Source organism: Salmo salar, chromosome ssa15 (genome assembly GCF_905237065.1).
Source record: "Salmo salar chromosome ssa15, Ssal_v3.1, whole genome shotgun sequence".
Lineage (NCBI taxonomy): Eukaryota > Metazoa > Chordata > Actinopteri > Salmoniformes > Salmonidae > Salmo > Salmo salar.
Window position 1 is genome coordinate 92,884,551 of NC_059456.1, and position 14,794 is coordinate 92,899,344.

General features: G+C 45.2%; 1 protein-coding gene across 3 annotated transcripts; it reads left to right on the top strand.

Annotated features, from left to right (window-relative positions):
• The first annotated feature begins 807 nt into the window (after positions 1 to 807).
• LOC106572588 (zinc finger protein 281) lies at positions 808 to 14,541 on the top strand. Of its 3 annotated transcripts, none has more exons than XM_014146907.2 (7): positions 808 to 913; positions 2,091 to 2,257; positions 2,603 to 2,836; positions 3,103 to 3,243; positions 3,360 to 3,489; positions 3,697 to 3,815; positions 11,676 to 14,541. In XM_014146907.2, exons 2-7 carry the CDS (start codon positions 2,213 to 2,215, stop codon positions 11,859 to 11,861), a joined length of 855 nt encoding a protein of 284 aa, XP_014002382.1. In that variant the 5' UTR covers positions 808 to 913; positions 2,091 to 2,212; the 3' UTR covers positions 11,862 to 14,541. The 3 variants fall into 3 exon arrangements, with proteins under 3 accessions (XP_014002382.1, XP_014002383.1, XP_014002384.1); XM_014146908.2 differs by having other exon boundaries at positions 3,363 to 3,489; XM_014146909.2 differs by lacking the exon at positions 2,091 to 2,257 and having other exon boundaries at positions 813 to 913.
• The last annotated feature ends 253 nt before the right edge of the window (positions 14,542 to 14,794 follow it).

Below are 14,794 nucleotides of genomic sequence, written 5' to 3' on the forward strand. Positions count from 1 at the left end.
TCCAATTGAACAGCCTGAGTTTGTGACTGTGTGTTTCTGGTTCTTGCTGGGAAAGGAGAACAGTCCAGATTATCAAAACGATTGTCAAAGGTTGGTGTATGAAGTAGTTTACTGTGATGACAGTAATGTTTTTATGTGGCACCTTAATTGGGCAGGACCGGTCATAATAATGTCTAGAACTGAAAAAAATGGAATGGTATGAACACATCAAACTCATGGGAGAATTACCAAAGATGTTTTATAACTAACTCAATATAGACTAGAGCCTATCGTTGCCAACGGGAGCAAATTAATCATAGTGGGCAGAACAAGCAAGGAGGTGGGCAGAACCCAGAACAAGCTAGCGAGATCCTATTGGCGCGTTCCAGCATGTATTTGCATATTTCTGTTAGGAACGCTTATTCGGTAAAGTGCGCTTGTGCAATATCTCAATTCGCCTTTGCACTCCTTCTTAAGAACACAATTGTTTTACACTTTGGCAAATAGTAAAGTCTACAAAACTTAGTCCACTCTATTCGTAACATATTTTAGTTTTGGAAATAGAAAACTGTATTGAGATGAAATGCTTAATCGATGAGAAAATTAGCAGAACGTCAGCCAAAATCCATCTTGCTCTATCTTCTCCCACTGCAGGCCACTGGGCTTCCTTCCCATCACCATATTTGGTGGAGTGTAAAACAGGATGCTTCATATTTATACATCCGCGGAAATATCTGAGTCATTGTTCCATATGTGAAACTACCCATTATCTTTCCCTTGCCAACATGGCCGACATTATGCGTCGTTGTTCTGAAATCACGTGGACACGCTCTACGGGTGAACACTTCCGGTAGCGTTTCCTGTGTTTGTAAACTGAGAAAAATTGGAACTCCGACAAGAAATATTAATCTGCAAAACTCAACAAAATCTTAAGGTAAACCAATTCTAAAATGTACTTCCCAACAAAGCCACCATAGAGTTAACAATGCATATGATTAAGTTATTTCCCAGAATTTTAAGGCAAATTTGAGTTTTAACAATGTGTAGTTTGCTCAACACGCACGCCCTGCCTGTTGTTGTGTTGTCCGTGCGGGTGGGGACTCAACCAGTGAGTCTTCTTCTTGCCCTAGCTTCACCTCAGCAGACCCTTGCTTTACCTCATACGTTACTTCATGATTGATTATTCACAAAATATTTAGCGGAACAATATTTTCACTCATCTTACCCATGTCTTGGTATTTGGCCTCGAAAACTCAGGCAGACTGTGATATCTAGTTAGCTAGCTAGATAGATGGCTAGCTAGCTTATTAGGTAACTAACTAACGTTGAGCTGGCAAATATTTTCTCTCTCAGTATTCAGACATTATTGTAGCTAATTAGAGCACTGAATACTACTGCTTTTTTTACAGGCCTTAGCGTATTGCAATATCAAAACATAGGTTATCTATCCAATGCATTTGACCCATACTGCATTATCATTGTGCTGTGGGTGTGAGCTTTAACAAGAAGCTAGCTTGGTAGACCCTCACTTCCAGGCAGCTTTAACAAGCTAGCTAGCTAGGTAGACCCTCACTTCCAGGCAGCTTTAACAAGCTAGCTAGCTAGGTAGACCCTCACTTCCAGGCAGCTTTAGCTGGCCCTTTGCATGAAGACTTGAGTACTTGCATAGAAGATGATCAACTGTGTGGCTAGGCTAAATTAGGCTTTCTTGTTTGGTTTTGTACTTGACTCCAAAAATGTGATATCATATCGTTAGCATAATACTTTGGTCAATATTGAATGTTCTCTTGAGTAACTTGCATATACATTAATCATCACCCCTTATCAGATCATCTTCATGAACTACAAGATCATTTAAAAAAACTGTCCTTGTCCACCTTTATTTCTGTCTTCATTGCAACAATTTTTTCTGTTTTCCATGGGAAGAGGTGGCATACACCAAACCATTGTGGCTGCTTTCTCCAAGCCTGATATAAACTTCCTTTGTTGAGTTGACAAAGCCAATTGTAACTAGTATATATAGGCCTGAATATGAATACCAGTAGTCATAGTCCAAATAAAAATAAACAAAATACAATCATTTTGGCCTCACAATAACCCTCTATTTCCAGGCCTTGGCCCCTGATTATTTGGGTGAGTGTGGTCTCTTCTCACACCCCTCATCCTGAGTGACCCACCTTGACGCACCCCTTTACCCCCAAACACACACACGCATTCAAACCACGCACCGGCGATGACACACCACCCCAACAACTCCGTTCGAGACCACATGAAATGGGTCAGTTGAATTCTCCTTCCATCATTGTTTTGTTTCTATTTATTTAGTCTCTTGTTTTTTGTCTCTGTTCCCTCTTCCTCACAGTTTTTCCCTTAGAAGCCTGTCACACCAGGACAAAAAAAGAACCGAGAACAGTCAGTAAATGACCATCTACAGTCCCCGCAGGATTTTTGCCCTGTGTGTTGGGCCTTTATGCTTGGGACTGCGGCCCTGGCATGGACCTTGACGCTGACTCTGAGCTTCTGTGTGTTTTGTCCTGTGTTGTTCCTGCAGGCTGGGTTGATGACCCTCCTAGGCCACCATACTACGCTCCTACTGAACTGCTGTTTTGTGTTGTTCCTGTAGGCTGGGTTGCTGGGCTGTGAGACGGTGCTGTCCAGCATCGCCCTGATGCAGGCCAACAACATGTCTGGCAGTCAGAAGAAGTTGACGTCACAGCAAGGCCAGGGTCAGAGAGACCACAGCAACCCTGAAAGCCACCAGCAGCAGTCTCACGAGGCTCACCACGGCCACCACAACAACCACCAGGCCCACCACAGCCACATGGTCCTGCCCTCGGGAGTCAGCTGCCCACCCCTGGTGAGAAACAGAGACACACTAACGTTTTAGGCCCATAGGACGTAGTATACACACAAGTGCTTCTGTGTTCATTGGCATGGAGAACAACACTGTTGTTGTTTACATTTGGCAATTAATCAGAAATGATGTTTATGTAATTATTGTAAATCTATCAGCAATCTAAAACATGTAATCCATATCTAAGCCGTAGCTCTATTTTGGTGAGTATGTTATAAACATGAATTACCAACAACCCCCCTCTTTCCCCCCCTCTTTCTCCTCGATAGTTAATCAGAAAAGATGGACACTCATTTCACACGCCCAGGCTGCTGGATGAGAAAGATATGCAGGCCAGCCAGAATATGCAATCGACAAAGAAGAAGCACAGAAAATCAGGAACGCCCAACAAACTGAGAGAGAAAGTGGAGGTAAGTAGTGTGTGCGATGGGGAAATGGAATGTACAATGTTGGATACACTTATAGGACAGAAGTTTGTGTAGACATGAGAAGTTGTACTCTTCTGAACACTCATTGGGTTTCTCAGCAGGTGGAGATGGATATTAACGGGGATGATGATCATGATTCACTAGTACAGAAGAACTTCATCTGTGAGCACTGCTATGGAGCGTTCCGCAGTAGCTACCACCTGAAGAGGCACATCCTCACTCATACAGGTTGATATCACTTTCCCCTTCCTTGCTCAGGAATACTCAGCAAATGTGGCAACAGTTATAACATTCATCAGAAAAACAATCACTTAGTAGAGAAATATGCACGACTCTCACTCACAACCAAAAAACAATGTTTTATAGTTTTAAGTAAAAAATCCATCAAAGTCATCCATACCACTATGTTTTGAACAGTGTTTTTGTGTTGTTTAGGGGAGAAGCCGTTTGCATGTGACGTGTGTGACATGCGGTTTATTCAGCGATATCATCTGGACAGACACAAGAGGGTTCACAGTGGAGAGAAGCCCTACCAGTGTGATCGCTGCAATCAAGTAAGAGAGATCTGCACTGCACACTGTACACACACACCTGGTACACACGCACTACCCTATTCCTAACACACACACCTGGTACACACACACACTACCCCATTCCTAACACACACACACTACCCTATTCCTAACACACACACCTGGTACACACTCTACCCCATTCCTAATACACACGCACACACCTGGGGCACACACTACCCCATTCCTAATACACACGCACACACTACCCCATTCCTAACACACACACACTTGGGGCACACACTACCCCATTCCTAATAGACACACACACACACACACCTGGTACACACATTACCCCATTCCTAATACACACACACACCTAGGGCACACACTACCCCATTCCTAATACACACGCACACACTACCCCATTCCTAACACACACACACTTGGGGCACACACTACCCCATTCCTAATAGACACACACACACATACCTGGTACACACACTACCCCATTCCGAACACACACCTGGTACACGCACTACCCCATTCCGAACACACACCTGGTACACGCACTACCCCATTCCGAACACACACCTGGTACACACACTACCCCATTCCTAACACACACACCTGGTACACACACTACCCCATTCCTAACACACACACCTAGTACATACACTACCCCATTCCTAACACACACACCTGGTACACACACTACCCCATTCCTAACACACACACCTGGTACACACACTACCCCATTCCTAACACACACACACACCTGGTACACACACTACCCCATTCCTAACACACACACACCTGGTACACACACTACCCCATTCCTAACACACACACCACCTGGTACACACACTACCCCATTCCTAACACACACACACCTGGTACACACACTACCCCATTCCTAACACACACACCTGGTACACACACTACCCCATTCCTAACACACACACCTGGTACACACACTACCCCATTCCTAACACACACACCTGGTACACGCACTACCCCATTCCTAACACACACACCTGGTACACGCACTACCCCATTCCTAACACACACACCTGGTACACACACTACCCCATTCCTAACACACACACCTGGTACACACACTACCCCATTCCTAACACACACACCTGGTACACACACTACCCCATTCCTAACACACACACACCTGGTACACACACTACCCCATTCCTAACACACACACACCTGGTACACACACTACCCCATTCCTAACACACACACACCTGGTACACACACTACCCCATTCCTAACACACACACACCTGGTACACACACTACCCCATTCCTAACACACACACCTGGTACACACACTACCCCATTCCTAACACACACACCTGGTACACACACTACCCCATTCCTAACACACATACCTGGTACACACACTACCCCATTCCTAACACACATACCTGGTACACACTCTACCCCATTCCTAATACACACACACACACACACCTGGGGCGCACACTACCCCATTCCTAATACACACGCACACACTACCCCATTCCTAACACACACACACCTGGTACACACACTACCCCATTCCTAACACACACACACCTGGTACACACACTACCCCATTCCTAACACACACACCTGGTACACACACTACCCCATTCCTAACACACACACCTGGTACACACACTACCCCATTCCTAACACACATACCTGGTACACACACTACCCCATTCCGAACACACACCTGGTACACACACTACCCCATTCCGAACACACACCTGGTACACACTCTACCCCATTCCTAATACACACACACACACACCTGGGGCACACACTACCCCATTCCTAACACACACACCTGGTACACACACTACCCCATTCCTAACACACACACACCTGGTACACACACTACCCCATTCCTAACACACACACACCTGGTACACACACTACCCCATTCCTAACACACACACACCTGGTACACACACTACCCCATTACTAACACACACACACCTGGTACACACACTACCCCATTCCTAACACACACACACCTGGTACACACACTACCCCATTCCTAACACACACACACACCTGGTACACACACTACCCCATTCCTAACACACACACACACCTGGTACACACACTACCCCATTCCTAACACACACACCTGGTACACACACTACCCCATTCCTAACACACATACCTGGTACACACACTACCCCATTCCTAACACACATACCTGGTACACACACTACCCCATTCCTAACACACATACCTGGTACACACTCTACCCCATTCCTAATACACACACACACACACACCTGGGGCGCACACTACCCCATTCCTAATACACACGCACCTGGTACACACACTACCCCATTCCTAACACACACACCTGGTACACACACTACCCCATTCCTAACACACATACCTGGTACACACACTACCCCATTCCTAACACACATACCTGGTACACACACTACCCCATTCCGAACACACACCTGGTACACACTCTACCCCATTCCTAATACACACACACACACACACACACACACCCTGGGGCACACACTACCCCATTCCTAATACACACGCACACACTACCCCATTCCTAACACACACACACCTGGTACACACACACTACCCCATTCCTAATACACACACACACACACCTGGGGCACACACTACCCCATTCCTAACACACATACCTGGTACACACACTACCCCATTCCGAACACACACCTGGTACACACACTACCCCATTCCGAACACACACCTGGTACACACACTACCCCATTCCGAACACACACCTGGTACACACACTACCCCATTCCTAACACACACACCTGGTACACACACTACCCCATTCCTAACACACACATACCTGGTACACACACTACCCCATTCCTAACACACACACACACCTGGTACACACACTACCCCATTCCTAACACACACACACACCTGGTACACACACTACCCCATTCCTAACACACACACACACCTGGTACACACACTACCCCATTCCTAACACACACACACACCTGGTACACACACTACCCCATTCCTAACACACACACACACCTGGTACACACACTACCCCATTCCTAACACACACACACACCTGGTACACACACTACCCCATTCCTAACACACACACACACCTGGTACACACACTACCCCATTCCTAACACACACACACACCTGGTACACACACTACCCCATTCCTAACACACACACACACCTGGTACACACACTACCCCATTCCTAACACACACACACACCTGGTACACACACTACCCCATTCCTAACACACACACACACCTGGTACACACACTACCCCATTCCTAACACACACACACACCTGGTACACACACTACCCCATTCCTAACACACACACACACACCTGGTACACACACTACCCCATTCCTAACACACACACACACCTGGTACACACACTACCCCATTCCTAACACACACACACACACCTGGTACACACACTACCCCATTCCTAACACACACACACACCCTGGTACACACACTACCCCATTCCTAACACACACACACACCTGGTACACACACTACCCCATTCCTAACACACACACACACCTGGTACACACACTACCCCATTCCTAACACACACACACACCTGGTACACACACTACCCCATTCCTAACACACACACACACACCTGGTACACACACTACCCCATTCCTAACACACACACACACCTGGTACACACACTACCCCATTCCTAACACACACACACACACCTGGTACACACACTACCCCATTCCTAACACACACACACACACCTGGTACACACACTACCCCATTCCTAACACACACACACACACCTGGTACACACACTACCCCATTCCTAACACACACACACACACCTGGTACACACACTACCCCATTCCTAACACACACACACACCTGGTACACACACTACCCCATTCCTAACACACACACACACACCTGGTACACACACTACCCCATTCCTAACACACACACACACACCTGGTACACACACTACCCCATTCCTAACACACACACACACCTGGTACACACACTACCCCATTCCTAACACACACACACACACCTGGTACACACACTACCCCATTCCTAACACACACACACACCTGGTACACACACTACCCCATTCCTAACACACACACACACACCTGGTACACACACTACCCCATTCCTAACACACACACACACACCTGGTACACACACTACCCCATTCCTAACACACACACACACACCTGGTACACACACTACCCCATTCCTAACACACACACACACACCTGGTACACACACTACCCCATTCCTAACACACACACACACACCTGGTACACACACTACCCCATTCCTAACACACACACACACCTGGTACACACACTACCCCATTCCTAACACACACACACACCTGGTATCAGCAGGACAGGATACAATGTTTTGGAACGTTCAAATAGAAATATGTTATGTAGAACCAACATACCTTTCTGAAGTGTAATTCCAACATGTTTTAAGCTGACCACCATTGACCTTGTTCACAAAAACTCCAAGGTAACCTGACTAAATGACTACCTCCCAGTAGCACTCACATCTGTAAATATGAAGTGCTTTGAAAGGCTGGTCATGACACAATTAGCACCATCATTCCAGACACCCTGAAGCCACTCCAATTTGCATACCTCCCCAACAGAAACACAGATGACGCAAAACAGATCCACTGATGAAGCGATCTCAATTGCACTTCACACTGCCCTCTCCCAGCTGGGAATGAACATCTCCCTCTGTAACTGGGTCTTAGACTTCCTGATGGGCTGCCTCCAGGTGGTGAGGGTAGGCAACAACACATCCGCCACGCTGACCCTCAACTTAGGGGCCCCTCTAGGGTGTGTGCTTAGTCCCCTCCTGTACTCCTTGTTCACCCACGATTGCGTGGCTGCTCACGACTCCAACACCATCATCAAGTTTGCTGACGGTGGTAGGCCTGATCACAGAAGGAGGAGGTCAGAGAGTTGGCAGTGTGGCACCATGACAACAACCTCTCCCTCCACGTCAGTAAGACCAAGGAGCTGATCGTGGACTAAAGCGGGGAGAGCACGCCTCCATCCACATTGGCAGGGCTCTAGTGGAGCGGGTCAAGAACTTTATTTTCCTTGGTGTCCACATCACTAAGGACTTAACATGGTCCACACACACCTGCACCATCGTGAAGAGGATACGACAGCGCCTCTTGCCCCTCAGGGGGCTGAAAAGATTTGGCATGGGCCCTTGGATCCTCAACGGTTTACAGCTGCACCATCAAGTGCATCTTGACTGGCTGCATCACCGCTTGGTATGGCAAATGCACCACTCTCAACCGCAAAGCGCTACAGAAGGTGGGGCCTAGCTCCCTACCAGAGCATCAGCTCTCGGACCAACAGGCTCCGAGGCAACTTCGACCCTCAAGCCATAAGACTGCTAAATAGTTTATTAGTGTTTACCCGGACTATAATGCACTGACTCTACATACACTCACAAGACTATACCCACTATATACACACTCACACAAAACCCACACACATTCACTACATACACACACACACTTTTACACTCATCATTTGCTGCTACTACTCTGTTCTTTATTTTACTCTTAATATTATCTATCCTGGTGCCTAGTCACTTACCCTGCCTTCATGTACATTTTTTACATTTTATTTTACCTTTATTTAACTAGGCAGGTCAGTTAAGAACAAATTCTTATTCTCATTGACGGCCTAGGAACAGTGGGCTAACTGCCTTGTTCAGGGGCAGAACAACAGATTTTTACCTTGTCAGCTCGGGGATTCGATCTTGCAACCTTCCGGTTACTAGTCCAACGCTCTAACCACAAGGCTAACTGCCTTCAACTTAATCCATTTTAGAATAAGGCTGTAATGTTACAAAATGTGGAAAAGTCAAGGGGTCTGAATACTTTCAGGAATGCACTGTACGTACATACAGTGCATTCCTGAAAGTATTCAGACCCCTTGACTTTTCCACATTTTGTAACATTACAGCCTTATTCTAAAATGGATTAAGTTGTTTTTCCCCCTCAATCTACACACAATACCCCATAATGACAAAGCAAAAACAGGTATTTAGAAATTGTTGCTAATTTATTCAAAATAAAAAAAGGTAAATGTCACATTTACTTAAGTATTCAGACCTTTTACTCAGTAAAGCTTCTTTGGCAGCGATTACAGCCTCGAGTTGTCTTGGGTATGATGCTACAAGCTTGGCACACCTGTGTTTGGGGAATTTCTCCATTCTTCTCTACAGATTCTCTCAAGCTCTGTCAGGTTGGATGGGGATTGTCGCTGCATAGCTATATCCAGGACTCTCCAGAGATGTTCAAGTCCGGGCTCTAGCTGGGCCACTCAAGGACATTCAGAGACTTGTCCCGAAGCCACTCCTGCATTGTCTTGGCTGTGTGCTTAGGGTGGTTGTCCTGTTGGAAGGTGAACCTTCACCCCAGTGAGCAGGTTTTCATCAAGGATTTCTTTGTACTTTCCTCTGTTCATCTTTGCCTTGATCCTGAATAGTCTCCCAGTCCCTGCCACTGAAAAAAATCCACAATGCATGATTCTGCCACCACCATGCTTCACCGTAAGATTGGTGCCAGGTTTCCTCCAGACGTGATGCTTGGCTTTCAGGCCAAAGAGTTCAATCTTGGTTTCACCAGACCAGAGAATCTTGTTTCTCATGGTCTGAGAGTCCTTTAGGTGCCTTTTGGCAAACATCAAGCGGGCTGTCATGTGCCTTTTACTGAGGAGTGGCTTCCGTCTGGCCACTACCATAAAGGCCTGATTGGTGGAGTGCTGCAGAGATGGTTGTCCTTCTGGAAGGTTCTCCCATCTTCACAGAGGAACTCTGGAGCTCTGTCCGGGTCACCATCGGGTTCTTGGTCACCTCCCTTACCAAGGCCCTTCTGCCCTGATTGCTCAGTTTGGCCGGGCTGCCAGCTTTAGGAAGAGTCTTGGTGGTTTCTAACTTCTTCCATTTAAGAATTATGGAGGCCACTGTGTTCTTGGGGACCTTCAATGCTGCAGAAATGTTTTGGTACCCCCCCAGATCTGTGCCTCGACACAGTCCTGTTTCGGAGCTCTACGGACAATTTCTTTGACCTCATGGCTATGTTTTTGCTCTGACATGCACTGTCAACTGTGGGACCTTATGTAGACAGGTGTGTGCCTTTCCAAATCATGTCCAATCAATTGAATTTCCACAGGTGGACTCCAATCAATTTGTAGAAACATCTCAACGATGATTAATGGAAACAGGATGCACCTGAGCTCAATTTCGAGTCTCATAGCAAAGGGCCTGAATACTTATGTAAATAAGGTATTCCTGTTTTTGAAATTTTATAAATTTGCAAAAAATGTGAGAAACCTTTTTCTGCTTTGTTATTGTGTGTAGATTAATGAGGAAAAAATGTATTTAACCTATTTTTACAATAAGTCTAACGTAACAAAATTTGAAAAAGTCAAGGGGTCTGAATACTTTCCGAATGCACTGTATCTACTGTATCTCAGATACCGTGTACACCTGCACATTGATCTGGTACTCCCTGTAAATAGCTCCGTTCTTGTGTATTTCATTCCTCTTATTACTATTTTAACTCTCCATCGTTGGGAAGGGCTCGTAAGCAAGAATTTCACAGTTAAGTTCACACCCTTATATTCGGCACTTGACAAATAAAAATAGTGTTGATTCGTAAAATAAGGAATAATGTCGGCTCTTTTCATCACATTTCTATCTGCAGCACTCCACAATGTTTTCCTGTTGAACATGATCCAGGGTTTGGAGTCAATAGGTAGGTACATTACAGACTCCTGTCATTTGTGGTTATGAGTTTGCTCTCCCTCTACCCTCGTTTCAGAACTTCTCACGGACGGACCGTCTGCTACGTCACCGGCGTCTGTGTGGAGCGAGGACCAGCCTTCCCAAGGAGGAGAACCAGTCATTCTCCTGCGAGAGCAGAGGAGGAGCCTACTCCCAGGATGCACCTGGGCACCAGGCCACTTGGAGCCCCCTACAGCAGCAGAACAGCCGTCTGGCTGTCTAACCTCTGACCCCTCGGAGAACCCCCCCCCACCTAACACACAGTCAGCAGTCCTCCGCTCAATGATGCCACATACTGGAGCAGACCAGTACTGTGTCGTCCCTCAGCCCAGATAAACCTGGCTAAGACACAAGAGAAAGACACCAAACCTTATGCTGTTCTCACCACTGAACTCATATCCTGTTGATGGGATAGTGAATAATTTTCTACTCATTTTATTCAAATTTTTGTATTGTTACGTACATGGTACAAGACCTAGAGTGGGAGAGGTTTGGGCAAGCTGTCATATTACTATGGCAATAATGAATTCACAAACTGATATGTTGTAGCCTCAATTGGACTAGTATTTTTTTGACTGTGAATGATCCATGGACACTCAATGTAAGGTTGGCCTGGTCAAACCAATATGCTCCCCTGGCTTTGATTTTTTACCATTGAGTGTTTGTGGAAACTCACCATTGGGCAATTCTGCCCTACCAAGCAAAAAGGCAGTAACTGCTCATAGCGTGGAACTGATGAATATGGCTTTTGTTTACCTTTGTTTCACAGGAACTTTATGAAGTAACTGCTAACATGACCCCCATTTTCTCCAAAACACAATACAGTAGAGGCAGGATACTTGTCCACATGATTAAGCATGCATTTAATGTAGCAAAAAATGACATTAACACATTTTTGACCAAACGAGCAGTTACTGCCTTTTTGCTTGGTAGGGCAGAATACTGATCAGTAACCTAGGACACTCTTCTTGTTCCACAAGCAGCCTCAGTGTTCATTGGCCAACCAGGTCATACTATGGACATGAAGTTATTTTAAGGACAATGGTGAACACACATCCTTGTGGCCTTGAACCACTCAGACTCATTCAAAGTTGGTTCTGTTGCTACTGCTTGTAGCTCGCTAGCTCCTGGACTACCTTGTTAGGGAATGGTCGTCAGCTAATAGACCAGTATAACTAGCTGATCCAACCTTAATGTAGAGACCATTAGGGAGTTCATGGCACATTTCTTGTTCTCTGTTGTGTCCCCCACACATCCATCCAGTCCTTGTTATGGGTTTGATTCAATGCTGTCTAAATATATGTCACATTTGATACACTGGTCATATGTTGTTTAACTCTAGAACCTCTCATAGCTACCGTTTTGGGCATAGTAACCATAGAAATATAATTACTAATGTCCATTCTAGTATTCTATTTCTATGTTAGTGACCTATAGTCTTTTCAGTGAATGTTCAGGACTGTATGTAGGCCTATTCTATATTCATTCACTCCGAAGAGTCGGTCTTTCCTAACTCTTGTGTTATTTTAATTCCTTTTTATCAAATGTCCTGAGTACGTTGATCCAGCTTGTCATATTTCATGTCTGGTGTTTTTTTTTTTATAGAAGGGGTCATCATAAGCAGCAGATGAAGCAGGATGGTTGACCTCTCAACGTTGCCCTTTTCTGACCCAGAAGGGACCCATGTTTGTGAATGAATACTTACTCTATAATATCATACCATGTTGTGTTTCTATTCACCTCTGGCATCTTCAGTGAAGATGACCATTTCTGATCCAAAAGGACCCCTACAGCCTAGGCACTTCTGCGAGCATTAGATAAATATAACCAGTATGGTAATAGCTATTGCTTCCATCTGTCTAATGCGTTCAGATCTACAGGCATGGCTAGGCAGTAGGTTTGGAATTCAGTATCTCTCTACTCAGTGGGGTACTTTTCATTCAAATTTTTATTGGAGCGTCTCAAGCTCCATTATGGTAGCCTGGTCCCAGATCAGTTTGTACTGGTTTTCCAACTCCTGTAAGTAAGTAGACTTGCACAAGCGTTGACTTCTGCAAGCTGGAACAGCTCATAGGCGCATCTGGGTACATTACTCACGCTACAGATGAGGCAGCTTGATATACAAGTACACCTCCTGGACAGGACGCTAGTCTATCGCAGGCCCTTACCCCTAATCTATCTCCTTAATGCTGAGTGCCAAGCGGAGACGCACTAGGTCCCATTTTCACAGTCTTTGGTATGACTCGGCTGAGGATCGACCTTCCAATCTCAGGGCGGACACTCTAATCACAAGGCCACTGAGTCAGTCATTGTCATATCAACGACCGTGGGACTGGGATATACAGCACAAACAGATCTGGGACGAGGTTATGATGACATTCTGTATTTATAAACACTGGAGTGAGGAAGCCTGAAATATAGGAGAAACAACAGTTATCTGTATAGATGTAAGGTTTTTTATAGAGAACCAGTAGTTACTATTGCATCACTGTCAGACTGTTAGTTGTGTCAAAGCAGTTTTATGGCAGTCAGTTTTCTACTGCTAAATTTATTTTAATATATATTTTAAATGTCATTTAAATTAGGAGTAGAGGCAGAACTGGTGCCTGTCTAGTGCAGCAGTTATGATTACTTCATTCACGTTTTTATTACTGGTAGTTTTGCATGCATTTGTGATCCCCTAAGTTAAGTGACGTGATCTTGTTTTTGGTAAAGACAGTAAAATGTTTTTTTTTGTAAAATTAGGTTTTGTTTTAAAAATAATATCTTTGTTATTGTCATGATTCTAGTCCCCATCACAGGCAAATGGAAGTCCATTTTGACCTGGTAAGACATATTGTAGTGAATGGAAAACTAGGGCCTCAAGCTTAAATAAAGGTGTTTCTCTTTTTGAAGTTTTTAAACATGTGGTACTGTTCTGGCTTTCTAAAATGACTAAGGGAGATGTAGTTTCACCCATCTTGCCAGGAGATGTCACACAGGTTCAACTGAATTGGAAGCCAACTATATTGCAAAGCTGCAAGACCTGCTATACACCACTAGGGGCTCTATCCCTGGCCATTACGTCTATGATCGTTACCCAGCAGCAGGCAGGCGTTGATACTATTCTCAATATTATCTAGTACCGATAGCATTAGAGCATTGCATTTGTTCAGA

What these genes read in the sequence shown, in the direction of transcription:
- LOC106572588 (XM_014146907.2), top strand. Translation starts at nt 2,213, where the DNA reads ATGACACACCACCCCAACAACTCCGTTCGAGACCACATGAAATGG. An exon ending in TTCGAGACCACATGAAATGG is followed by an intron (nt 2,258 to 2,602) that starts GTCAGTTGAATT and finishes TTGTTCCTGTAG; the next exon opens with GCTGGGTTGCTGGGCTGTGA. An exon ending in AACTGAGAGAGAAAGTGGAG is followed by an intron (nt 3,244 to 3,359) that starts GTAAGTAGTGTG and finishes TGGGTTTCTCAG; the next exon opens with CAGGTGGAGATGGATATTAA.